The sequence below is a fragment of the Lagopus leucura genome, unplaced genomic scaffold (assembly GCF_019238085.1).
Source record: "Lagopus leucura isolate 7727_CA_CO unplaced genomic scaffold, USGS_WTPT01 Super-Scaffold_100001, whole genome shotgun sequence".
Taxonomy (NCBI): domain Eukaryota; kingdom Metazoa; phylum Chordata; class Aves; order Galliformes; family Phasianidae; genus Lagopus; species Lagopus leucura.
Genome location: NW_024962262.1, coordinates 3,983,719 through 4,010,052, shown reverse-complemented (window position 1 = coordinate 4,010,052; position 26,334 = coordinate 3,983,719). Strand labels below are relative to the sequence as shown.

The 26,334-nt window shown below is 42.3% G+C and overlaps 1 protein-coding gene across 4 annotated transcripts in view; it reads left to right on the top strand.

The window, feature by feature from the left end:
* Positions 1 to 25,354, top strand: part of ATP8A2 (ATPase phospholipid transporting 8A2) — a 314,007-nt gene extending 288,653 nt beyond the window's left edge. For all 4 annotated transcript variants that reach the window (XM_042868038.1, XM_042868034.1, XM_042868036.1 and 1 more), the window contains 3 exons: positions 1,943 to 2,047; positions 17,898 to 17,989; positions 24,961 to 25,354. In XM_042868038.1, the coding sequence (XP_042723972.1) occupies positions 1,943 to 2,047; positions 17,898 to 17,989; positions 24,961 to 25,058 (295 nt within the window). In that variant the 3' untranslated portion in view covers positions 25,059 to 25,354. The remainder of the gene's footprint in view (positions 1 to 1,942; positions 2,048 to 17,897; positions 17,990 to 24,960) is intronic.
* The last annotated feature ends 980 nt before the right edge of the window (positions 25,355 to 26,334 follow it).

The following is a 26,334-nucleotide window of genomic DNA, read 5'->3' as shown; positions in this document are numbered from 1 at the left end:
ACCTGACTTTGGAGCAACTGTATTTTTTCCATATTGTGCAATACCTGCTTTTGCTGTCCTCCCCTAATTGGATTTTGTTGCTCAGTTTCCATTTTGAATTTGCTGTTCACCCCAAGGAAAAAGAAGAACATCCCTCATTTCCTATGCTGTGTGGCATGAAACCTTGGGAGAGAGACCGAATAACTTGCAGATTTGTGTTCTCGTCTATGGGAGAACAGGTTTTAAAGGGGTTTTGTAAGTTCCAAACATGCTCAGTGCTGAAGTTTACATTAGTAGGTAAAAGATGAGTTCAAGGTCAGTGTTTTAATGTATTTACTCAAATTAAAGAGTGTGGTAGTTACGTCAACTGTAAAGATTATGAGAATTAATAATTCAAAGCTTTCTCATCTAAGAAAATCACTAGTTTCCCATCCTCAAAGAGTTTAAACATTAGCTTAACAAGTTATAGTAACTCAAATGCAATTAGTATCTGTGCAGCTGTAAGTTATCTCACGTTTTTGAAATGCTAAATTTTAAAATAAGCTTGCTATCCTGTATTCTCCTGTCACAATATGTTGGTGTTTCCTTCATATCGTACTCCTTGGTGCTTTAAATCAGGTACCTCTCCTAGGTACATCCTTGATATCCAGATTCTACTGTTTTATATTTTCTTGTTCTGTTTCCTTTGCTTTGCTCTTAAATTCAGATATGTTTTGAAAAATTTTCATTTTAGTTTCTCATTCTGAGACATATGGGGCCTAATTCAGCACCACGAAGACCAAATACTTGGATACCACTTAGTTTCAAGCCACTCACATCTACAGTAGACTCAGCAGAGGCTTTGTGGTTTTCATTGCTTATTCCCCATGGAAGGAGGGATAAGAATCATGCTTTTTAAAAATAAATGCATCTTCATTATAGTTTAATTATGTATACAGCAGTTACTTTTCAGCTAGAGAATGGAAGACGTTTTGTAGTGTTGGTTAAGGATGATAGAATCCGTGTGTAGGATTTTTATAAAACTTGAAAATAAATTTTTGCCACCTCTAGATCTGAAGAATATAATTTTAATGCCATGAAGTGAAGCAAGTGGTGTATTACCGTCCTTGTTCCCATCTTGTTTTCGGGCTTATCGTGCAGTCACATGCAAATCAGTATTGTCTCATGGGACACTTGTCCTCCTCTAAGTGACACGAAAGAGGAAGCTGATCAAAAAATGTCCATTGCAGAAAGATCTCCACATTTCGTATTATTACTTTGTAAATGTCAGGAGAGGGGACTGGGTTCTCCTTATGCCAGTTTAATTTTTAGTAGTACTAGAGTGGTAGGTGAAACTGAAAAAGAGCCTCAGTATTTACAGGGGGGAACTACTTTGCAAATTGTGGTTACGTGTGTGGTGCATGCATGGCTCATTGAATCCCCAAGCTGAGAAAATAGGACAGAGCCAGTCTTGTTACTGTCATCTTGAAAGTGCAGAGAAAAAAGTGCTTTTTCAAGTCATGTGAGACTGATAAATGAAAATAAAGGGGCTTGAATGGCAATTATTATCTGAGACTCTCCTCAGGTTTTCAGAGCAGTGTGACGCATAGCTCAAAAGACCGAGTGGAATCATGTTTTACTGCCATGAATATTCAATGAATTTTTGTTCTTTTGTCTGAGAGCTCTGGTCCTGAGCAGTCCCACAGCAGCAGTGTCAGGCCTCCACAGTCCGATAGCTGTGCTAGTTGCTTACATCTTGAGTGTTGTGTTGAAGCAGACAAACTCTGCCAAATTTCTCATTTCTTATGTAATATTTTGCAGGTATTGTGAATCTGGGCTGACTGTTCATGTGCATTCACTGCCTTATTTCCCAAATCACATGAAGGAGTTGCCCTGGCTTCTCATACAAGAAGTAAAATTGGGCTTTTTAACAACACAACATTCATGTGGCTTTCCTTGTGTCTTCCTTGTTATTGTGGTACAGGGCCAAGCATACCTACCATAAATCTTTGCTGGAACAAGTTCAAGAGTTGGAGATGAAGACAAGAGAGCTGGGAAAAGCCATGCTTCGTGACAGTAATGGAAAGAGGTGGGACAATAATATGCTGATATTTAAAAAAGAAAAATTACTTGTCCTCTCCTCTTTTTATTTCTTATTGTTCAAACCTGATTGCAGACAGGTAAGAAGTCTTCTGTCCTGTATTATTAATTTGTTGCTGTTGTTCCTTTCCATATATTCTTGTTGCCCCCACCAAAACCCTTTTGGTTTTGTTTCTCCTATGTTATTGCTAGCGAGGCTGTATTTGTAAACTACAGCTCAATCTCCTGGTAACAAGTAGTGCTATTACCTGGCCATTTAGCCAGACTGTTTTGAAAGGACTTTGTTGCAGATACTTTCTTTGCCATCAAAAAAGTCAGCCTGAGAAGTTTGTCCAAGGTGGAAACTGTGACTCAGGATTTAAGGAGGGTTAGACTGTAGCTAAAGGGAGAGCTGGCTAATCCAGTGTTTCCCTACAGCTGCATTCGTTCTCACCTCAAGGTGTTGTTTTTTGGTTTTTTTTTTTTAATATTTTTGCTGTTTTCCACTGAAGTTTTGAAGGCCCCTGGGTTCAGGGTTCTCAGTTTCTCATCATACCTTTCCCTTGTATCCACACCATATGGACTTGAACATATTGCTATTATTGAATCCTTCTTTGTAAGGGGAGAGTATGTGTTGGTATGTGTTGCGTGGGAACCTTTGTCTCTTCTGAAAGAAGCTAAAGAAAATCACACGGAGGCTTTTGCATCCAACAGTTTCATTTGCCATCACAGAATGTGGTTCTGCATCAGCTAGTCGGAAAAGCTCCCTGGGTTCAAAAACGTTTTAGAACTAACTCTTCTGTTCCCTAAACAATATGGCACCACATGACTTGCTAAGAAACGACACGATCATTAAACTGGATTTTAGCAAACCTTATAAACTAGCAAACTGAGTGGAATGGAGCTTTTAAAAGATTTTGTTCTTGTGGGGCAGGGTCATCCTTTGAGCCTTTGATGTCTATTCTGAGGTAAACTAATTGCCATATTGTAGCTGCTGCTAAGATGAGTGGGTAGTAGATTTTTCAGCTGAACTTGTGAGTTAATAAGCACTATTTTTAGGGAAAATTATCAGGGAGTGAGTTTACCAAGATTGTAGTAAACCAAAAAGCTTTAAAAAATTGCTTTGTGAACTACAGTGTGTTTGTGAGATGGTCTTAGTGAGCGGAGTTTGCTTCTCAGAAGCCAAGACAAAGTAAACATAGTGTTGTTGATTAAAATCACTTCAAAATGCTTGGTATGCTCAGTTTTTATTGAGCCATTTTTCTGCCATGACTTTTGGATTCTACAAAACACTGCATATAAATTGTGCTCACTTGGAAAAGTCACAAACTGCACATCAAATTGCTTAAAAAGAAAAAGCAAACTTTGCAACACTGGTCAACAGTGTTTTATGCCATGATTAAAATCAGCAAAAATGCCTGAAGTCAGGCATCAAATTAAAAATAGGTGTTGTTTTTAGTTGGCTGAGTAGTCACCTTAAAGTCAGTTGGAGTCAAAGTGGTACCAAAATCAGGTTAACCTCCCAGCCAAAACACATGAAAGGTGTGACTCTGGGTTGTGAATTACTGCTCACAGACCAATTAGATGCCAAGCAAGTGGGATCCAGTTGTGCTGAGGACTGGCTGTTCCCAGGCATGCTGTTCTGATAGTAGGAGCCACACAGCTGCTGCTGTGGCTCCTATCAGTGCCTGGGACAAAGCTGCATTTGTGTCAGTGAGATGTTTGTGTTTTCCTGCCAGTGTTAAGTGCCAGTTATTGACAGCCACGGAGGGAAGTGAATCCACTTTTTGCAGGCAGAATCTGTGGGTTGTGAGGCAGGTTGACATAGTATTAATAGTGAGAAAGGTTGTTAGTGTTTAATCTGTTTATATGCGTGTGTATGTGTCTCCTAGAACTTGATGGGTTTCTTCTCTGTTTATACAGACAGTCCTGACTTGCTGTAAATTTAAAGACCATGTTGTAATTCACTCATATGCTCTATGTTTTCATAGCCTTTTATTTTACTGCATTCTTATTGCAAACTCTCTCATCTGCATTCCTCCTCCTCTGTATAGCTTCACTTCATTCTCGAAACGCTTGCATGGAGATGATGTAAGGAATCCCTACTGGCCTTCTCCCCTTCTCCCTCCCCCACTTCTTTCCATGCATTTGTTTGTTCTTCTTCCTAATTGCTCCCAGATTTTCTGGGTGGTCCATCTGTGAACTAGATAATGGTAGAGTGCCTCTGCCTGCTAGGAGCTGGTGTGCTGTGCTTGTGATGTGGCCTCCAGAGTGCTCTTCAGAGTTGTTCTGCCTTTTATCTCTTTTGTTTGTCTCCTGGCTCTTTCACACCTGCTTGAAATCGTGAGCTTGTCCAAAGGGAAGGGTGAGGGTGGGAAAGAGGCAGAGGGACCTTGCTGCAGTTACAGCCTCTCTGGTTCATATTCTTTATTTTCTCTTAAGTGTCCTTGAAGCCAGTGGAAATGAGGAGATGCATGCACTTCTCTCCCCTGCTGCCCACAGCCCCATTGCTCTTAGGGTATTACTGGCAATGTGACACTGTGCAGAAAAGGAACGTAACCAGAGTCTCTTCATTTCTAACACAAAATGGAGAGCTGTGTTAGAACTGCACGGGTCTACCAGTCACCTCTGAGTGCTGGTGTCAGCTCTTGGTTGGAAGTGTTCCTGAAAACACAGCCATTAGGTGTTGGTTTGTTCAGGCAGCTGTGAAAGATAAGCTTGCTGTCATCGGGTCTGGTTTCCTGTCTCATGTAGTAGATGCTATTTTTGTTCAGTGTTTTTTTTCACAAACAAAAAAAAATATATATAAAAATCACACCCAATTACAGATAAGGGGGATTTAGGGAGCTAATTGCTGTTATCATTAGATAGACTATAGGGGAAAAATGAAGTGCAAGATGTGGATCTTTAGGATTATTCTGTTAAACAAAAAGCAATTCACAAACCCCAGAAGGCAGTGAGACCATCTAGACGTACACAACAGGGTGCCAGCAGTTTGCAGCAGCTCACTTGAATTTCTGTAAAGCATGAACAGGGTAGCACCTGGGTCTTCACTGCAGTTTGGGTAGGAGCACCAGGAGATCTCATGTGCCTCTAAATATGCACATCCTGCTTTAGGTCTTCACCCTGGCAACTGTTCTTGCAGGAGATATTTTTCCTGGTTAATAAAAAGTGCCTTCTAGTGCCAGTTAGATTTTCTAAATCTTAGTTTCTTTGAGCAGTGTCTGAAATTGAATTTGCTTTTATTGAGTTAAAACAAACAAACAAAAAAAAACAGGCATATATTTTGTCTTTACCAATGATAAGTGAGAAAAAAAAATGGGAGGTGGGAGCTGGTTGATGATGGCTGGTGTGTGCAGGAAAGAGCACTGGCATGCAGAGTGCTACAGCCTGGTCCCAAATACCTCAGAAAAAGCACTAGTGAGATTCTTGAAGGTGATACCAAGTATACTGCTGTGAGCCGTAAAGGGTTTTGTCTTCATTTTTTCTCTATATCTCATCTAGACATCTGAAACTTTTGTTTTTCATGGAAGCTGGAATGATTACAAAATCAGATGATTCCAAGAGTTAGTAGATTTAATCAGGGGAAAATGCCACATCCGTGGAGGTGTTTGATGCCATATTGGATGGGGCCCTGGGCAACCTGATCTGGTGGTTGGCAGGTTTGCCCATGGCGGGGGGGTGGAACTGGATGATCTTTAAGGTCCTCTCTGACCTAAGCCATTCTGTGAATCTATGGAAATACTTGAAAACTGATGACCAGAAATAGCTTGAGAAGCAGAGGTGGGAGTGTGCAGCAAGGAGTTAGCAAGGGATCCCATGGTGTGTTCACATTCCTGCTTGTGGAAGATGAGTGCCTGCTCTGGTGCTCCCCAGCCTGACACACAGTGGCTGGCATCCAGCCCGGCTGCAAGGTGAGCGAGCCTGGGTGCAGGAGGGGAAAGGGCTCCCTGGCACTCATATAACAAAGGGCAGGATTTAACACTAAATTTATGTGGATTCAGGGAGGTGAGAGGGGGCAGTCTGTGTGCCAAAGTAAACAGGGACATGTGGAGACACCTGCCCAGCAGAGCTAATCATGTTAACATGCGAGATTTACACACACGAAAAAAGTTTTTCTACAACTTTTGTATTCAAAAGTGGCATTGAGTTCAGCTGCAGCGATTTTTTGTATCTTGAGGTAAGTTTGCAAGTAAACCTTGCCTCGTTTAGGGCCAAGTCTTTAAGTCTTCGTTCACTTTTCGGTCCATCTAACCTCTCATTGAAGTCAGCAGGCATTCAGGTGGAGTAAAGCCTGATTAGTGACCAAAGCAAACTTTATTTTGGAAACCCGTGTCATTTCAGTGCTCCAACGGCCAACAAGGAGAGCTGTGCAGCATGCTCCTTGTGACAGTAGATTTTCTATTGCATAGTTCCCCTATCTGAAGCTCCCTTTGAAGGTGGCTTTTTGGTTGTTTTTCTGTTCTGTTTTGTAATTTTTTAGTGGCTGGGATGAGAACAGTATTTGATACTGAAGAATGATGCAGCTTTCACTGTTGAATTGCTTTACATGGACTTGAAGGGCCTGGGCTGTGCTGTAGAACAGTGCCTGCTCCACTGAAATACTGGGAAGAATTCTTTCAAATTATTAGGAAAACTGAAAGGCAGTGTCTTTTATTCAGCAAAGAGAAATTGAAGTGGCTGCTGAAGAAGCAGACCCCACTTCATGTTGTGCATTTTAGCTCTGTCTGCTTCCAGATATGAGCTGATGAAAGTTGGCCACCTCTTCCTTTCATCTCCGTATTGTAGAACAAGCGCTGGTTTTCCATGTGCTGAAAACTGCAGTGCTCCCCAGTCTCTTGCTGTCTGTCTTCAACAAGGAAACTCTGTGATGGAAATTCTCTTTCACTCCAGTGCTTTTCACCAAAGCCGCCTGTTGCTTCAGTGAAACATGCACGACTGGTTCTCACCTCAAGAGCAAGCTGTCTAGTGACCTCAGCCTGGGTTTTATGGGGTGGGTGAGCACAGAGGCCTATCTTTTTTCCATAGCTGTGTGAGGAGGTGGGCAGTCGGGTGACACGGGTGCTCGTGGGAGGGCTCCTTTTGTCCCTGCGGAGGAGACCGAGGTGTGGGAAGCCTGGCAGGTCCTGTGGCTACACACATCCGAGGGCAGGGAGCCTCCCGCCAAGCAGGGCAGGAGCAGGAATGCTAAAACAGATTTAATTCTCCACTTATAACAAACCCTGAATGAGCTTGAGCATCTGATCTCCTCATTCCAGAGGAAGAGGCGAGCATTTTCATTAATGTCAAGAAGCAAGACTTGGGCTCGTTATATGTCAAAGCACTTTGTCTCTTTATTGATGCATTCCAAATTACAGCCGCTTGAATAGAGAGGCTGGTGGCCCCTGTCCATCAGCAGGTACAACAAATCTTATTTAAAACAAACTCAGTCTTGTGTTTTCAACTGGTTAAACAGCAGTGGGTGTTTGGAGCCAAATTCTGGTTCCATGAGTGCTTTGAGTTGGGTGCAGTGACTCAGGGTACTCAGGACCACGATCTGAGCCCATCGTTCAAGCATAAAATAAGGTTAAAGGGAAGAGCTGTATTTTGGTTTTGAGGTCTGAGGCTTTTTATCAATTTTTCCAGATGTTTTTCACACCATTTCTGGGAAGGAAAGGCGAGATTTCCCCACCAGCATACACAACAAAGTGACTGGCATATTTACGATTTTTTCCTTGCAGCTTTACTAGTAAAAAGATATTAGACTCCTTTTACTAGCAAAACGCACATAAAATGATATCAGTGCTTTTTCTGTTAAATTCTTTGATTCCATATGGTAGACGTTCACGTATGGTAGGTGGAAAATGCTTAATTTTATTTTATGCTTGTCCCTTTGTCTCTCTCTCCTGTCCCATGTCAGTAAAGAATCACCACATCATTTCCTCGTGTTAATACATACCATTAATTTCTGGCATTTCTAACTCCTAGGCACTTGCAGATTACCAGGGTTGGTTCTGGCTTGAACTGGGCAGTGTAGATGTAGTGGAGCAGAGGAGGGAGGGAGCAGGAGAACGAGAGATGGTCAAGCTGGTGGAGAGATGAAGGGGGAGCTGCCATGTTCTTGCTGACACAGGCAATCCATGTGCCCAGCTGCTCGCACACTCCAGTTGGAACTGATGTCACCCTTCTCCAGTGCAATTAATTATTTCACATATTGATGTGCCTGTCACCCAACTTTGAGGGAGATGCAGTGCCACAAGTAAAGTTAAAACCTGGTGACCTGGAGAAGATTTAGATCTGTGATCACATCTGCTAGCAAAGTTGGAGTTGACGGAGGTACAGTATCAGTACAAAGGCCAAAATGAAGCTGTAAATTGAAAGGGAAGATTAGGAAAAAGGGAACATAACAAGATGAGGGTTAAAACTGATTAAGGGGCCAATCTCTCTGATGCCTAATCCGTAGTTACTGGGTTGGGCACCGGGGATCTCCACAGGAGGTGGAAGAAGAAATCTTCCCTCCAGGCTGCACAGCAGGAGAACTGCTTCGTAACAACTATTCCAGTGTAATGGCTTCAGCAGTCTCGCCCAGATCCTCCTGGCTGTCCCATCTACGAGGAGGGGCAAGACAGTGCGTCTTCCCAACAAGAACACAAAAACCTGTGCTGGGTACTAAATCCTTAGTGGACAGTTACAAAATACATAAAAGCTTGAAGAAAAGCAATTTGGTTTTTTTTGCAACTCAACCACTGTGCTTTGCTCTTAAAAAAAAAAAAAAGTTAAAAAGTAATGAGAGGAGAGCTTAGAGTTTTTGAACAGGAGTTATTTTAAGTTCATTCAAAATGTGGAGGTATACTTTATTGTAACCTTCTGTTGGGGATTTTTTTGTTCGCTTGTTTAAAAAACACCACACCTTTCTGTAGAGACCAAGCATGGAAAACTTCAACCCCACCACGGTGACTGCTTCTGACAAAATGAGTTACTAGGAAAAGAATGTTATAGTTGCAGCTGTATGGTCACCTTATCTGTAGAGGATATGACTGAGCACCCACTAGAGTAAGTGCAAAGTGAGGCACTTAAGAACAAGAAGAAAGCAGCCCTGATACTGAGGGAGGTAGCTGAAAAGCAGCAAGTCATGCTTAGCCTTTTCTGTTTCTTGGAGGCTTAAACTGAGTCAATTCCCATATTTTGGAAAGAGTGAAGGCAAAATTGAGCAGCTTCAACTTTAAGTTAGTTGGCTTTGGGGCAGTTGACAGTGACACCCACCATGTTATGATGTGCATGAACACATGTAACGTTTGCAGTGCTTGCAAATGGAAGGCACTCTAGGCAGAGAGTTCTCATTTATTAGACTTCCTGATTTTCAGAGAGCCATATGATATTTATAGTGTCTGCTCTTAATGGTGCTTTTAAATGTACTTGGTAATACCACCTTCTGTACCAAGCAGTTCTCTTAGAAAAGTTTAGGAATAACAGCCTCAAAAACTAAGACCAGAAACCCCTGTCCAAGTGATTTCTGAAGTCAGAGAAGGACTTTTGTGCATTAAGACATCAGTAAAGACATTAATAATGACAGAAGAAAATGTAAGTCATTCTTGCTCATCACCCAGAGGAAAAGCTTTGTCCTGCTTTTAACCATACAGATTTCAGACCAATTTGAAGGAATTTTGTGGACTTGTAGTGAAGAATTTGGTCTCAGAACTCAGCATACTGCCCTGGTGTCACCCACAGTGCCAGCTGAAACCCATAACGTACCTTGGCCTCTGCTGCTGCAGGGTGGTTCTGAACTGGCACAAGGGGATTTGGCAATGTGGATGGACCCTTGTGCACGGAGCCTGCAGCTGGCTGGCTTCTGTGCTGAGTATCTTTCATGCAAACTTCTGAGGTGTGATGGGAGAGCTTCCAGGCCAGATCACAAGCTGTAACAATGGCATTTCTCCATTGGAAGAGAGATGAACTTGGGAAGCAGCTAGAGGAGAGCTGCTGCAGTAACAACACTTGGGGATGTCAGCCCATGGCAGGACATAATGCCTCCAGCTTTCTCGGGCAATCAGCTGCTTCTGAGCCCTTTGTTACTCCCTAGGGCCTGGTTGTATTGATGCAAAAGTCATCTGTGTTTGGGAACCTCTTGCACATATCAGCCTGCAAATGGCACAGGCCATGCTTCCCTCTGCACTTCCCTCTGCACTGTGCTCAGCAACCTCTTGGTCTTCTAGACATGGTCTGTTTCTTGTTGATGGGTAATTACAGAAGAATGATGAGTATTTACAGAAGAATGCAGAAGGGACTGGGATGTGGATGTCTTATTTTGGCTGCATCTTGAGTGATTAAACAGTGTGTAGATGCTGACTCTACTAAGAAAATGCTGATTTTGGCTTTACTGTTTAAAAGCCTCAGATGCTTCCTTGTGAAATGCTCTGGAGATTTCCTTTGATTACACTGCAGCTTCATTATCAGTAATGCCTGTTTGCCTTTTAAATTAAGACCTGCTATCCTGATTGACCTCATAGTAAAACATTCCTGCAATCCAATGATAGATAACCAAAAATAACATCTCCCCTTTGTGGACCGAAACAGAAAGCAGCAGAAGCCTATGGTTGCTACTTTGACTATTCTGTAGGAGGGTGATTTCATTTTGTGATGCCTCCATCCCATCCTCTGGTCTTTGGAGACATACTTGCTCAGACAACTAGTCAGGGTGAACCTTTCCCATGTGCAGCCCTTTCTCCCAAAGCTCTGATTGTTCTGGACACGTGAGTACACAGAGTTTTGTGAATCCTCAGCCATCAGTGGGATGCATTTGAGATTGTTTTGCATGCTTGTTCAATTTGGGGCTCATGGTCTGTAAGAATACTGGGTTTTTCCATTAGCCTTATGCCAAGTCAGCATTCACTGTCACAGAATCATAGAATCACAGAGTCATTAAGGCTGGAGAAGACCACTAAGATCATCTAGTTCAGCCATCAGCCCATCGCTACTGTGCTCACTAGACATGTCTCTCAGTGCCATGTCTCCATGTTTTTTGAACACTGCCTATCTCCAGTGTAACAACTCCTTTACATGAATTTGAGTAATGCATTTGAGTTTGAACGGAGAGAAAACAAATCAAGGCCTGTGGCTGTGCTGGAGGAGCGCGCTCAGGCAGCAGGGAGAATGGAGCACAAGAGGAAGACAAACAGGTCTCCTCTGGCCAATTACAAACGTGTGGTCAGAGCCTCTGCCTAGAACTTGCTACTCACCCTTTGTCCACCAGAGCAGTGATGGACACTGGAAGTGTTTAAGCAGGGTTACAGCGTGCAAGAAGTGAGGAATGGAAGTTGGGAGAAGCAAATGCATCCTCAGGAACAATTGGTGTATTGTGGCAGGGAGGGATCTGTGTCAGGTTATGCTGATGTAAAATTAATCACACCTGAACCTCTGATTAACCTTTAGAAGAAACTTTAAGGAATCTGAGAACCAAGAGACTGAAATGAAAATCAACAATCTGCTTGTAAGTGGTTTGGTGATTATGAGTGATCAAAGCTGAGCATGTCTGATTGTTTCAGACCTTTTTTCCTTCTCTTAATATTTTATGTTGATGCAACTTTCAGAGATGGAAGAATGTCAACAAAGAAACAGCAAGCTTTTGTGTAAGTCACTGTTTGGAACATCAATTTTAAAAATTGAGAGAAGAGTATTCGTCTCTCTCCTCAAAATCTAGGATGAAAGGGACAGAAACTTTTGATCTTTTAACTCGTTCAGCCACATGAGATGTTATGCAGAAATTTTCTTTTCCCCTTCCTCCCTGCTGTTGTAGCACAATTACAGTGAGTTGCAAGAATTATTTGCCACAGGAAATGAATGTAAGCAGCCAGGACTGCTTGGACAGCAAGATATTTAACAGAATGTGTGAGTGGGGGAAAAAAAGATGCTAAATGTGAGTTTATTGCTGTGTCATTTGAGAGTGCATGTGGGTAGGAGGAGGACTGTGGAGTGAAGAGCGGAATTTCAGCCTGAACTTTGTAGGGTTTTCTGGTTTAAACCAAGCCACGCAATGGTTTATCTGTTGCTAATGCCACATCAATAGCATAGAACTGAAGAAATAGTGATAGAGCACCTCCAGACAGTAGGGCAAAGGGCCAGGGTCTTTCAGTACCTGTAGGGGGTCCACAGGAAAGCTGAGGAGTGACTTTTCATAAGGGCATATAGCGAGGATAGATTTGGACTAGATATCAGGAAGAACTTTTTTACTGTGAGGATGGTGAAGCACTGGAACAGATTGCCCAGTGAGGTTGTGGATGCTCCCTCCCTGGAGACATTCGGGGCCAGGCTGGATGGGACTGTGAGCAACCTGATCTAGAGAGAAGTGTCCCTGCCTATAGCAGGAGGGTTGGAACCAGATGATCTTAAAGGCCCCTTCCAATCCAGACTATTCTATGGATCTATAGTCTCTAGCTATTTACACAACAGAAGAAGCATCCTGCTTGTCCTCTGGCCTTACCCATGAAGGTGACAGTGGGTTTCTTGCACTGAATGGCTGTGCCTCTGCCACGGGCTCATTGGGTGCTACTAAGGCAGAGGGGCAGCAGCTGGGATATGCTTCCTGTGTTATTTACATAGTTTTTAGCAGCCCTAGGAGTGCTGCACTAATAACTCAATTCTGCCTTTAAGAAAGGCAGGAAACACAACCAGATCATTTCATATGTGTCTGTCTGGCTTCTGAATAATCCATAAGGGCAGCAAGTAAAAACAAGAGCATCTTTGCCCGTTTCTCATGCCTGTGCTCTCCATCTCCATTAGCAAATCATAACAAAACACAAGCTCATTTCATAGCAGTTCAGCTCATGTGAGACAAGGGGAGCCCTGAATTTTTTAAGCTCAGCTGTGCATGTGTTTTCTCAGGGAAGATCCAATTTTAAGAGACACCTGCATCCACTTTAACCTTCCCTTTTTTGTGAGCCCTGCTTTGCCACCAGCCAATTAGTGAACCGGGGAGGACATTCTGGGTCAAGCTATACCAAGGACCGCAAATCCTCATTAACGCTAATTAGTCCTCAGTAGGTTAATTGGTGGTGAAGCTCATCTTTTTTTAATTACTTGAGCAAATGAGCCAGCAGGACGTTGTGGTCAGCTTTGAATTATTCTGTTTGTTTTGGTGTTCCTCATTTGAATGTGTAAAGCCAGATGTTTGCTGCCTGGATTTAGGAGCTGTTTGCTCTTGTGAAGAGCAAGAAGGGAACACACAGAAACAAAATGAAGATCTCTTTTTACATCTTTGAGCAGTTCAGATGCAAAAATGGAAGAGTTATTTTAAGAGTTCATGGAATGGAAAAATTAAATGATGTTTTTCGTTTATCTTTTATTTTGTCATATGGTTAATGAATCTGTGAAATGTTGTTAGCATAGACTTTCAGGCAGACTGAAGTAATCTCATCCCATTTAGGAAGCCATTGCAAAGGTATTTCTTGTGCATGGTATTTTTTATTGTTGTTAGCAACTGAGTCTAGTTTTCTATGACATGAATAATTACTTTTTTCAGTTGTTTTTTCAAAGTAACCCTCTGAATTGGGCTTTTTTTTTTTTTTTTTTTTGCTTGTTTTTGTTCTGAGCAACTATTGATTTGTTTAGTTCAAAGCATTCTGTCTGTGTGCTGTCCTTCGTGTAATTACAGATAGATGAAGCTTCTCCCTTACCCTCCTGAGGTCACTAACCAACCAAGTAAAGCATATTTCACTGTCACTTTCCGGGTCATTGACTCCCATCAGGATGTCTGGGTTTGTGATTTCTTTCACTCTGACACCTTTTTTAGGTCCTGAGTATAAACACAAGCATATCCAGTATTCACCATATGACCTCACGTTCTCTTTTTTACCCTTTTACTGTGATGCATCTGAAGATGCCATCCTTAGACTCTGGTGGGAGGGTTTCTTTGCTGGCTCTCTGTGTCTGGAAAGTAGATTTAACACTTACGATCATCACAACTAATACTCAGGATTGATTTACAAGCAGTACATTTGTGGGTAAGGACTAATATGTCTGGGAGTCTGAGGCCATCACTAGTTTTGCACTGTAGTGAGGGGAGACCAATGAGAAGTCTTTATTTTTCGTTATCTGCTAGTAGCAGAAGAAAACCTGAAAGCAAGGACTGAGTTGGTATCAGTGCAGACCTTGGTCTAGTTAAGTAGTCCATTCAACTTCACTTTCCTTTCACGCTTTCTATTGGAAGATCTAATACCTTTTAATAAATCATACTCATCAATTTCAGAAGAGTTGTATTGCATTTACTTCTGATGTTAGGAATTCATTTTATACTGCTTGATAGGTCTCAACATGCAGTATATTTAGTCATGACTTGCACTTAAAGCATAGTTGTTCAACCTTTTGGCTTGCCTGGGCTGCAGTGAGTGAAGAGGGCCAGGATTGTCTTGGGCCATATATATGTAGGTCACTCCAAAAATAGTGCTTCCTATTTATTTCCATGGAATGGATAGAAAAACACAATAAGACCATTTGATTGTGCAAATTTTCAACTAGGAAACATTATTTTTCCACATCGTCACCACCACAAACTATTCATTTTTACCAGGAATGATCAAGAGCCTAAGTGGCATGCTCTTAAAAGTCTGCAGCAGAGCTGACCCACTGTCACTGTTGTCACCACTGAAACGCACCACCCGCCACCTCGCTGTGCTCGCATCCACTTTTCTGCCTCCATCAAAGTTCAGCAAGTGTTGATGAATGTCACTGGGTGCCATTTTTTCTGTGAAGAGGAACTCAGTGACTCACATGCACTTCCATATCAGATGCCATTCTGTCAAACTGCCCCTCTGCTGCCATCTGTCACATAGCAACAACATGTAATGGGATATTGGTGGGAAGGTTCAGCCTCTTCTGCCATGCCACCAACATCCACCTCTGACATTATGGGCCAACAGAATAACATAGGAGGCATTACTTTCAGCGAAGCCCTCTTTAAATATATACTACAGTTAATGTGTATAAAGTAACAAAACTTAATTGTTATTTTTTTTATTAAAACATAAAAAAGAGAGCAATAAAACCATAAAACTGCTGGGATATGTGATTTTGTTTTTGTGAAACTAACTCATCAGTCGGATTCAATGGCAGTAGTTGCAATTTGTAGTAAGTTCTCGAGGTGTTTGTCAGAGATTTTGAATGAAATTTTACTCTTCCTGTACTTCATCCTTCAATGTAGTTGTTCCCAAGTGTATGCAATGCCAAAAAGCGATGACACAAGTAAATTGTGACTGTGATGTGAGGAAAATATCTCTCTGATAAGAAGACTTATAAAAGTTTGGTAAAGAGATGATCAGGTTTTGGATTGCAACTCTCTTTACATTCCAGTTGAAAATTCACAGGTAGTGTATTTATGTTAACTGAAAATAGAGTAGCAAATAAACCAAAAAACGGATGATTTTTTTTGGCAGTCTTGAAACATATTCTCAAATTCCTTTATCAAAGCAGAAAGCACAATGGCTGCATGTTTTTTGCCGTTCCCAGGACTGTGTTTAACTAATGTATCAAAATCCATAAACTTACCTGCCATCACTTTTAAGCAGTCCATCCAGAAGTGGCCTCTGGTCTCTTGCTGGGATGGGTATGGAGAAGATGGGCAGGTGTCCCTCTTCTCTCAGTCACAGACCACCACTAGGTTCAGATTGTTTGCTGCACATACGGTCTGTGTGCTCCCGAGTGAGCTGGCAGTCCTCTGCTGAGCCCCGCATTGCTGGGTAGTACACACACCAGCAGTGGTGTTTCTGGAGGCCGTCAACCTCTTTAGCTTAAGTTCGGAAAATGTCACGTCTCACTGTATACCAGCCATCCTCTTCTGTGATGACTCTTTGTAGTATGCTTTCTATTCTGCTGCATGCCTACAGCATTTGGGTTTTTCTTTGTATACTTGGTTTTCTTTCAGTCAGACAGTCTTTTTTCTAAGTTGGATCTTCCAAGCTCTTCAGAAGTTTCCATACTGCATCTCTGTTTTTAGTGGAAAACTGTAATTCTGTCTTTGAATGCATGCAGATCTCATGATCCAAGTGAGCTCTTACAGGCTTTTTGATGCTCTCAGTTGGTGTCTTTAGTTTTGCTTCCAACTCCTATTGAAGGAAAATGCTACCAAGGAAATAAAACTGGCTGCAGACAGGAAAAGCTACCTAGAGTATCTGTTGCAGGCATGATTCTGCTTTGACCAGTGAAGGAGGAAAAGAGACCAATCATCTGAAAATGTTGACAGTTCATAAAGATTTTATGGGAAAGGTCCAAAGGGTTTCTTAACCTGGCTGGCTGGACTCACAGATCACAGGGAAAAAAAAGTGAAAAGAAAAAAGAAAAAAAGGAGGATTCCTCCCTTTCTTTCATGGGCATCTTGTTACTCGCTGAACGGGCTGTGCGTCTGGATATTAACCTAATGGAATATTAAGTGCAATATAAGCCTGCATGGCTGGGTTACACATTATAGACGTATCGGAGATTCTTTGCTTACTTTCTTGTTTGAAGTTAGCAAATTGCTTCAGTGAAAGGGAGTTGTTTGTTTAAAGCTGTTGTGAGCTTGTTGGCAGCAGCAGCTGTGCTTGCTGGGATTTCCATTTCATATACCAAATATATGTGAACTTGTAATCTAACCCAAGAAAGATACCAGCGTTTGCCTTTCAAATGTGTATCCACATTTATGGCATAACCAGTGGAATTACTTGTGAATGAGGACATGAAAGAGCAAGCAAGACTGGAAATGGAAGCAGGCAGCATAAACATGGTATAAATGGAACAAAGGCGCTGCAAGGAGCTGCAGTATAGACATCTGCAGTGTTGCCATCTCAGTGTTAGGAACAAGTATGAGACAGGGAAAAAAGCAACCCCATCTTACAGGAACTTTGGTAGAATCACATAGAATCATAGAATGGCCTGGGTTGAAAAGGACCATAACGATCATCTAGTTTGAACCCCCCTACTGTCAGCAGGGTTGCCAGCCATTAGACCAGGCTGCCCAGAGCCACAGCTTTCAACTAAAGTAGGTTGTAATATGTATTTCTTAATCATCTGATATACAACAGTTCCTGAACACCTCAGTCCAACAAGATTTCTACACCTACGCTGTCTTCTGTTGTACTTTATGCCACTTGCTTACGTAGATAAGTGCTCTGAAATGTCTGGATGTTAGCCATAGTCTATTCTTGACATACAGTTCTTGATGTCTGTAAAACTTAAGAGTGGATAGTGGCTCTAATGATATGCATGTATATGTTAAATCCAGTTAGTTTTTTCTTTCAACTCCTTGAAATACATATTTTTCGCCTTCAGCTTGTGTTTTTACTGTTGGTAAGTTCAGTCTTCTAATATGAGCTGTGTAAAGCAAAGGGGACTCTTGAATTGAAAGTTTTTTTCTCCAGGATTGGAGATGATAATCTTTAGAACTCAACAGAGGTGCTGCCTTGTTATTTCAGGCACTTTTGCAGGTGTGATAGAGATCTCTTGCCATGTGCTAAGCTGCAACGTGTTGCTCCTTCTCTCTACGGCAGTTGGAGGGTGCCATCCTTTGTGTAATACTAGAAAGAGATCTCCTTTGAGATGCTCCATACCACTTGATGTTGGACATTTGATATGGCTTGTAACAGTCTGTAGATGTCTTACATTCAGAAATGACAATGGCTGTGATATTAGGGATGGATGAATTAAATGTAATCCCTAAAAAGTGGCCTTAGAAAGGAAGAGTTTCCGTTATTAGAGAATATTATGGGTATTGTGCAGTTTAAAGGAAAGGTTTATTTTTTTCATGCTGCCACCATCTCAAATACTGACAAAGCCAAAGCTGACAAGTACTTTAAGTACATCTGACATTTATCTTAAAATTATCTGGTTACTCACTGACTTTTTTTTCCTTCCCTCAGCGTGAACGAACGTGATCATTTGTTAAAAAGGCTTGGCAGGAAAACTCCTCCGAGCCTTTTCCGTGCTCATTCTGTCCAGCAAAGTGTATCACGTAAGTAATGGTTTGTGTATACTTGTGTGTTGCACTGCAGTCAGTCCCAGAGGAGTGAAACGAAAGGTGATTACTTTTTAATTAAATTGTAGGTAGAGATAATCTAGTGCAGAAGCTGAGCTGCCAACCAGGAGATGTACATTTGGAAGTGGAATTAGTGTATTTGGCCCTAGGCAAGCAGAGCTCAAATGTGCATAATTCCCTAGGATTCAATCAACGGGCCCAGATGACAGAATCCCAACATGCAGATTCTCTAAACGTAAAATCCTGATGGTCTCAAGAATTCTGTGAAATCAAAAACTCAGCAGGATAAAATAGATGTTGTGATAGAGCCTGGCTTAAATAGAAACGGCTTCTTTATTCATAAAGTCTTATTAGTTGTGGTTAGCTGAGAATACAGTGATACTGCAGGATGCCGACTGGGAGTTATGTATGTCTGATGAGGAAAGCTGTGGCAAGCAGAGCTGCATTGCTCCTCTCCCTCTCCGTCCTCTCTAGGGAGGAGAGTTGACCTCACACCTCCTCAGTGATGCTATTTGGAATAAATTGCATTTCTTGCCGGTGTTGAAGTCATCCATTTATTCATCTTCCTGGAGGAACACATGACAGGCCTCTATCTGCCAGACCTGGTTTTTTTTTTGCTCATCTTACTAAGGAAATAACCCCCTGCATGCAGCACCACTGCTCTGAGGGCAAGGGGCAGGCAGTGGGATTTGGGTTTTGTATCACTGTTGCAATGAGAAGTTAGATCATTGACTGCTCAAGAAAGCTAACTGGAATCTCACTTGTTGACTGTGCTATTTTCTGTGGCAGAAATGTGGTTCATGTCATGGCGGCAAGGCTGGGATTTGAGAACTTAGATGCTTGAGGTATCCTTGTTTTCCACAGGAAATTTGATCAGAATGGGTGGGACACTGATGAATCTGCTTGTCTTTGTCCTTTACAAAGCAGCTGTAAAGATGTTGCTTTCAGTGGGATATAGGGTCTTTAGTTATCAATCTCATTGCTCCTGGCAAAGGAGATCGATGCGCCAAGCAGTCCTGTGGACCACGTGTTCTTTCCAGCATCTAATCTTCTGAGTCAGGGAGGCAGGGACGCTGACTGCAGCTCTGCTGTGGGCACACAAACATGTTCTGTGAGGGAATTCCAAGGAGGATGACTGGCAGAAGGAATTGGTGAAATGCATTAAAAAATTGCTGTCAAGGAAGTCTGCTGTAGACACCACAGTGCACAAAGGAGATACACCGATAGTGAATGGTCAGACTTGAGACATGCTTTTAGTTTGGTGGTGCACATATCAGTACAAGCGAATTGCAATTGGGAAAGAAAAATGAGACATTGAAATGAACTCTAAGTTCAATAACTAGCTGAAGTGCTAAATGAGTCAGTGCAGTCAGGACAAATTGCAGTCAGCAATCTGTTTCACGTGAATATAAATTTGATGGTGAAGCTGTTAGGTTTCTCAGACTCTTTCTACATCATAGCCACGATTCTTTAAAATTTCCATCATCTCTTGTCAAATGTATTTTCAAATGTTGCATAGCTGCTGCATGTACAAGGGCATGTGAAATTCGGAGAACATATGTGCTGTTTTCACAACCCTGAGTTGTATAACTGTTTACTAAATGCTGGAAATCTTCAAAGCAAAGAATTGATGAATAGGGCAGTTGCCTTGACTTGCTGGGCCAATATCTTAAATCACACTACGTGCACTGTGTTTGAAGTCTTGAACTGTTTGTGTGTTATTGCCAGGCTCCAAGTTCTCAGCCTGTAAAGGGCACTTCTTCCAAAAATCTCTTGTGTGACTTCAGCTCAGAATCTGACACTTGCATATAAAACATGAAAATGGTTTGTTTAGTTAGAGCTGACAAAGGCTTAAGCAAATCAACTGCTTTGGTCCCAGTGAGGAAGAAAAATGAGGTTAGACTTCCTAGAACAAATGGTAAAGATGCAGTACTGGTTTGAGATGAATTTCTGACAAAAAATGTTTCCAACTTTTTGGTGAGGAAGCGATGCCTATATAAATGTGTTTCAATCATATGGAGATAAGTGCCAGAAAAATAGTGCAAGGAGTTTCAAGGCTACTTCTGGTGGTCTACAGTGGCGGGGAAAGATGACAGAGCGTAAGCCTGCACAGCCCTGTGGTGGGTGGGAAAGAGAAGCTTGCGCAGTGTGTCTCATAGCTTTCTGTTGGTGAGCCATCCCCTTTCCTAAAGCATTAGCAAAGCAAGCCAAGTCTCTGTTGCAGTTGCTGTCTTTTCTTTTTTAGCTCTGACTTTGTGGAATTAGCAGCTCCTTTAGTCAAGCTCTCTGGACACCAAAGACAGTTCTTGAGTCCCCTGTCTTCCTTGCACGACTGGCCTCTGCCACCTGTCCCCAGAGCCTCACCAGCAGGACAGGAGGGTGGTGCTGTCCCATTTGCTCAGGTGCCTTCATCCTTGGCTGTCTCTAAGGAATGCCCAATACAGTCTCTCCAGTGCAGATTCACTCTCATAATTCAGAGTACCCTGTCAGTGTTCAGTTGTCATTTGTCTCTGCATGCTCTTACAAACAGAGCGGAATCCCCCTATTAAGCACTGCTCTGGCAGAACTCCTCTTTAAATGCAGAGTGCCGTGCTTGAATGAGGATTAACGTGCTTGGCCCAGATTTCCTATGTTTGCAAAGAAAATCCCTCTTCCTTCAATGGTATACAGTTATTGCATAGAGTAAACGTGAACACAGGGCGTATGGTTTGCACCTTATTAATCAGTGGGAAAAAAACACCTGTCAGCTGAGGTTTGTTTCACAGCATGGGGGCTGACGAATAATAAATAATAATAATGTGTTCATGCTGAGGACTCTAATCTTACCATTTATTTTCCACTAGCAGACACCTTCTTCCTTTCACTTCACTCCTGGCGCATTTTGATTTGAAACACAACAGGGTAGCTACTTCAGAAGCTTTTAAAACTCTGTTTCCTACTATCTTACATGTGTTGGAAATATAGTATGTCTCTTTTTTTTTACAAGGCAGCAACGTATTTGTTGACTGTTGAGTAATGTGACTATATTTTAAAATCATCTTAAGGAAAAGCAGTGGGAATAATTAGTTTAGAATTGATGCCGAGGCATCTGGCTCTGTATTTTACATGCACATACCCATAAGTTAGTATCTGGGAAAACAGAGATGGGACCATTTGTCAGGAATTCCTCTTGGGTCTTTCAGAGAACACTGGCGTGGTTTATCAGCAGGGAAATGAATGATTTCTGTAAGCATCAGTCAGAATGCAGAAGATTTAAAGCAGCTCTTGCTTTCGCAGGATCAGTAGAAGAGGGTTCCCTGAGAAGTCAAAGCTGAGTTTGCATTTACAGTTTAACTGGGAGGCGTGAATTGTAACATCTTATTAAGTCTCCTTAAAAACTGTGCAGAACAGTGTTTGGCCTGAGAGAGAATTTGGCTGGCCAAGCAATACTCTAACATTGATTTTCGTTTTGTCATAGAGATTTTGGTAGACACGGCACTTTTTAAAGGGTTGTTTTTTTGTTTTTTTTTTTTTACAGTTCATTTCCCTTTTAGCGGATTTGAATCTGGGTGTTTTTCTCCCAAGACAAACAATATGATGGCACAAGGCATCTTACATTGCAGGCTGTGCTGAACCGCACACTGCTGTGTGTATGAAATAGTGAAATGCTCAGGAAGGAAAGATTTCTGGGGGGCTCCCAGCCAGAACCTGTGTTTGTTCAACAAACCCAGCAGTTCAGGTGTATCAGATGAGCACAAGGAGCAATGAGCCTCTAAAATAAATCTCTGAAGAGTGTAAAACTGCACAGTCTTTCAGTGAGCAGATTTTCAAGCCGTCACAGAGTAGTAGGGTCAGAAGGGACCTCTGGAGATCATGTAGTCCAGCACCCTGCTCTCTGATCCCATCTTGGAAGCTATTGCACATGAGTGAGCTGCTGAGATGGAGCAGTGCGCTCTGCACATTCGGGATGTGTGCAGAGAGGGTTTCTCTCATCTAGCATTGCACAGACCAGAATGGTCATTACAGGAAACAGAAAATGATTCTGTTAAATTAGAAACCTGATTGGAGACTGGATTCCGATCTACTAATAGAATATCAAAGCCTTAAAAGAAAAAAAGCAAAACACCAGAATTCTTTTAAAATTCATTAGGTTGCCTGATAGTATCGGGTACCAATGAAACCTTAGATTTGATGAGGATGTATGTGAATCTCTGCTTGACAAATGAGCCACGCTGATGGAGATTTAGAACTGCTCCTTCCCTCTGTTAACAGAAGGTCTCTGAGGACAAAGGTTCTTCCTTCTGCAGCAGCCGCGAGTGGCTGTGGCCACAGAGCCCCTAAGAAGCGTGCTCCGTCCTGGGGCTGGAACAATGGGAGCCTTGTTCTGCAGCAGGCTCCTAGGTGTGGTTTTAAAGCCAGGGTTCGGGGAAAAGTTCAAACTTCCGAAGTGTTCCCTAGTAACTGGCTGGTGGAAACTGTCATTGTTTTTGGATGGGGTCTGAAAGCAGTGGAATTGGAGAGTGGAAACAGAGAATGTGAATGGGACGTGAGTGTTCACAGCATTCTCATTGGGCACAGACAGCTGCCTGAGCAGCTTGAAGCTCAAGCTTAATCATCATACAAATTAAAAGTATAGTGTGAAATGATCTTGTTGTATAGAGATCCATGGTAAAAGCTTTAAATATAGTGCCAAATGTTTTCACTGAATAGGGGCAAGGTGCAAGTACTTTCCCCTGACAAATGCACAAAAACCTCATTGCTGATATTTTGGAGTGGATTAAGAACACGAGGACATAGGAATGCCACTGGTATTCTTAACCAGTGCTCATCTCAATCCAGCAAAAATTTGTAGGCTAAGGTGTTTTCTGCTGGTGTGTGTTAAATGTCTTTGACTGCATTTTGCTTTGGCTTTGCAGAGTGGTTGTTCTGCCTAGCTGTTCTGTAGCTCTGGAAATAAGCAGGTAATGGAAAAATACCTAAGTCTGACAGGCTGCACGCAGTTGTGCAGCAGGCAGTGTTTTCTACAGTAGTTACAGCAGTTGAATCTACTGAATCTACTGGTCCTACTGGTAAGCCAGTATGGCACAGCCATCTCAGTGCACAAGCTTTGGAGCAAAGCTGCCAGGCTGTGAGGACTTAACCTTGAAGTCTTTGACCAAACTGACTTTCCATCGAGAATTTTGCCAAAAAAGCTAACAGGAGGCTGATCCTTCAAATGGAATAATCCCACCAGAGCTATTTATGCAGGTGTGAATCCACCTTTTTTTAAATGAAGGCCTGTTTTGTAAATATTTCCTTTGCAGTTATACAGGATGCACATAGTTTTTCCAAAAGAGTTGTATTTCATGAATATACTTTGTGAACCTCCAGCTAGAGACAGGAAAGCCCAAGCTGTACCCCTGTAGCTGTATGTATATTGGCATGGAATGCTCAGGGAAAATGAATAGGGATTCCAGGATCAGTCACATAATGAAATTGAAGTTCTTACAGTGTTACAATCACTCCAAGTGGGAAATGTGATTGCTCTTAGTTCTGGATGATGTATTTCTGCTTGAACCTCCTCCGTCTGCTAACAAAAGTTTCCTGCTGTGCTTGTGGTTCAGGTCAGTTAATCTTCAGCTAGTGTGCTCTTCTGCTAAGGTAGGGTACGTTCTGCCTTCTGAAGTCGCATCTCCAGCAAAGTCCCTGTTAGGCATCAGAGGTGATGTTGACCCCCATTCTGTGAGAGGAGAAGACCATCCCAAATAACTAAACAAGACTCAGCAAGGTCTCCTTCATATCCTGCTTCAGCCTTTTCTCTCTTGGTACATGATCCAGAGGGAATACGGCTTGAGCCTGTTAAGGGAGGACTCCTGAAATACATCTCTGGGTAGCACTTGGCAAATCTGTCCTCCCTTACCTGGTGCTGCATCTCTCATCCAGGGGCGGCTCTGAGGTAGGATTTCAGTGTTTGTGAGCTCCCACTTCCAGGACTGTGGTATCATTCCTAGGTTCTCCTAGGCAGAATTCACACCTGCTCACTCTCGCCTATTTTGTTACTACAAAGCCTTATCAGGCTCTGTGTAGCCTGTGACATTTTCTCTGTATTTTGAGGCAATGCAAATCTTTTCCATTCTGACTACTCATTCTCTCACAGTGAAATATCCTTTCTCTGTGTCACAGAGAATATTGTGCTGTGCTCTGTTCAGAATTTTCTGTAAATTCATGTCTGATTTTAACATTGTTTTGAGTTTTACTGTCTTGGTCCATTAGTTGTTGTGATGGTTTTATCAGTCGTGGTGTTTTGCAGATGATGTCAGAAAAGTCACTTGTGTTGTCCACAGTGCTTTAAAAGAAACCAGACGTGTAGTTCTTCTCATCTGAGAAGGAGAGGGAGTCTAGGGAGACTAAAGGATTATGTTAGCTCACAGAATTAACTTGTGCAGAACAGAAACCTCCATAATAAGTTGAAGTTTCTTTTCTTCAAGATTTGGGTGACTAGCCAATTGCTCAGTGCAATTTGTCAGGTGACACCTGGGAACTTGTTAAAAAAATAGAAGAATTCGTGAATGGACTTAGGAAGATGTGACTCAGATCCAGCTGTGGTGTAGACATTTCTGTGTTCCTCCAGGCAGACCACAGATACCAAGCAGACGATAGCGTCAACCAAAAATGCAAATCTCCATCTGCCTGTTCAGTCTATAAAGAAGCTCTGCTACTGTGGGAGTCAAGCTGGTGTCCAAAATTTATGCAAAGTTTGTTAGCTGGGTCAGCTCAGAGGGAAACGTTGACCATGTACACTAATGTGGCCTTTGAGAGAGCAGTAAGACAGAGCTGGCAGGCATCCATGTGGGCACAGCTATAGATGACAGAAGTGCAGCATAGAAATGAGAATCATTCCTGTCTGTACTGTAATTTCAGCTATGCCTAAAACTGTTTGGGTTTTGAGCTGAACGCCAGTCATTTTTCTTCTTCCTTTGCTTTTTCAGATGGCTATGCGTTTTCTCAAGAAGAACACGGCGTTGTTTCCCAGTCACAAGTTGTTCGATCCTACGACACAACCAAAAGGAGAACAGAAATAGAATAAATGGTTCTTTGCTTGATGGGTGGTGGGAATAATGGGATTTGGATCAATGCATCCACTCTTAACACATTCTTGACTAGGGTTGGCAGCAGCAGCCAAAACACCAGAGAACTCATTTCTGTGGCCTTAGCCAACACGTTTCTGTATTCTCCCTGCAAACCTCGAGTAGTACGTATTGTGGGGGGAAATCATTGTTCGACTTCAGTCGCAAAGCTCTGCCTAAAGTTTTGTTTATGTTGTTATGAAGCATTTGACTGTGCTATGTGAGGTGTGAAATTAAAAACAATGTTTTACCACTGTTTAAAGCATCAGCATAAGGTTGTTCTGGGAGAAAAGCTGAAAATTTATGTTCCATGAGAAATCAGCCTTTGCTTAATTGGAACAGGGTGCTGAGATTTCCTGTTTTGTTACATACAGACCAGGAGCACACGGCTGCGTGTACACTTTATTCCCTCCAGCATTCACTGATTACTAGATTTGACTGAAATATTTAACAGACAATTTGGCATAAAAATTTTGATTGCAGTGGAAACACAATCTGTAGCTAAAAATGCTTATTTGCCTTCTTATAACAGGGTATCACAATAGCAATGAATTATATAGAGTACTTCTTGCCCTCTTACAGGATTTATTAGGGCTCTATCCTAGCTTTCTGAAAACAGAGCAATAGCTTACTTGCACAGCCAGGCTGTGGGAGTTGGAGAGCTTGCCAGGCAGCTGCGTGGAGCGCATGGCATTCTCACAAAAAGGAACTCACATAGGTAACTCTGCAGGTTATATTTCAATGTGCACATCAGATTTAGCCTGGGATTTTCCTCCATTATCCCATTCCCATTTTAACAATAGAATGAACCAGTAGGAACAGAGAGGTAGAAGCTTTTCACATCCGTAGACAGACGAGTGTGTGCACCTTGTGCTGTGATCCTACAGAGGCGTTCCTCCGGCCAGGTGCGAGGGGAGGGCTGGGGGAAGTTAGGAAAGGTTAACATGCATGTGAGTGCATGTGCACACAGAGCTGCTCGTTGTGGAGGGAAGACCTGCTGCTTGTTTGTGCGGCCAGAGCGGGCCCTTCTCTAGAGCAGATCCATCCGCAGGCTGCCCGCCCCTGCATGGCAAGCCCTGGGAAGAACGCTGCCTTCACTGACTCTGTGAGAGGGGCAAGCGTGCTGCTGCATACATTGGCACTATGGAAAAAGAGGGAAAACTGGGGCATAATTTAAAGCTGAAAGAGCTCTTAGAAAGCTTATGCTGTCCTCCAGACAAGTTCTATTAATTTTAG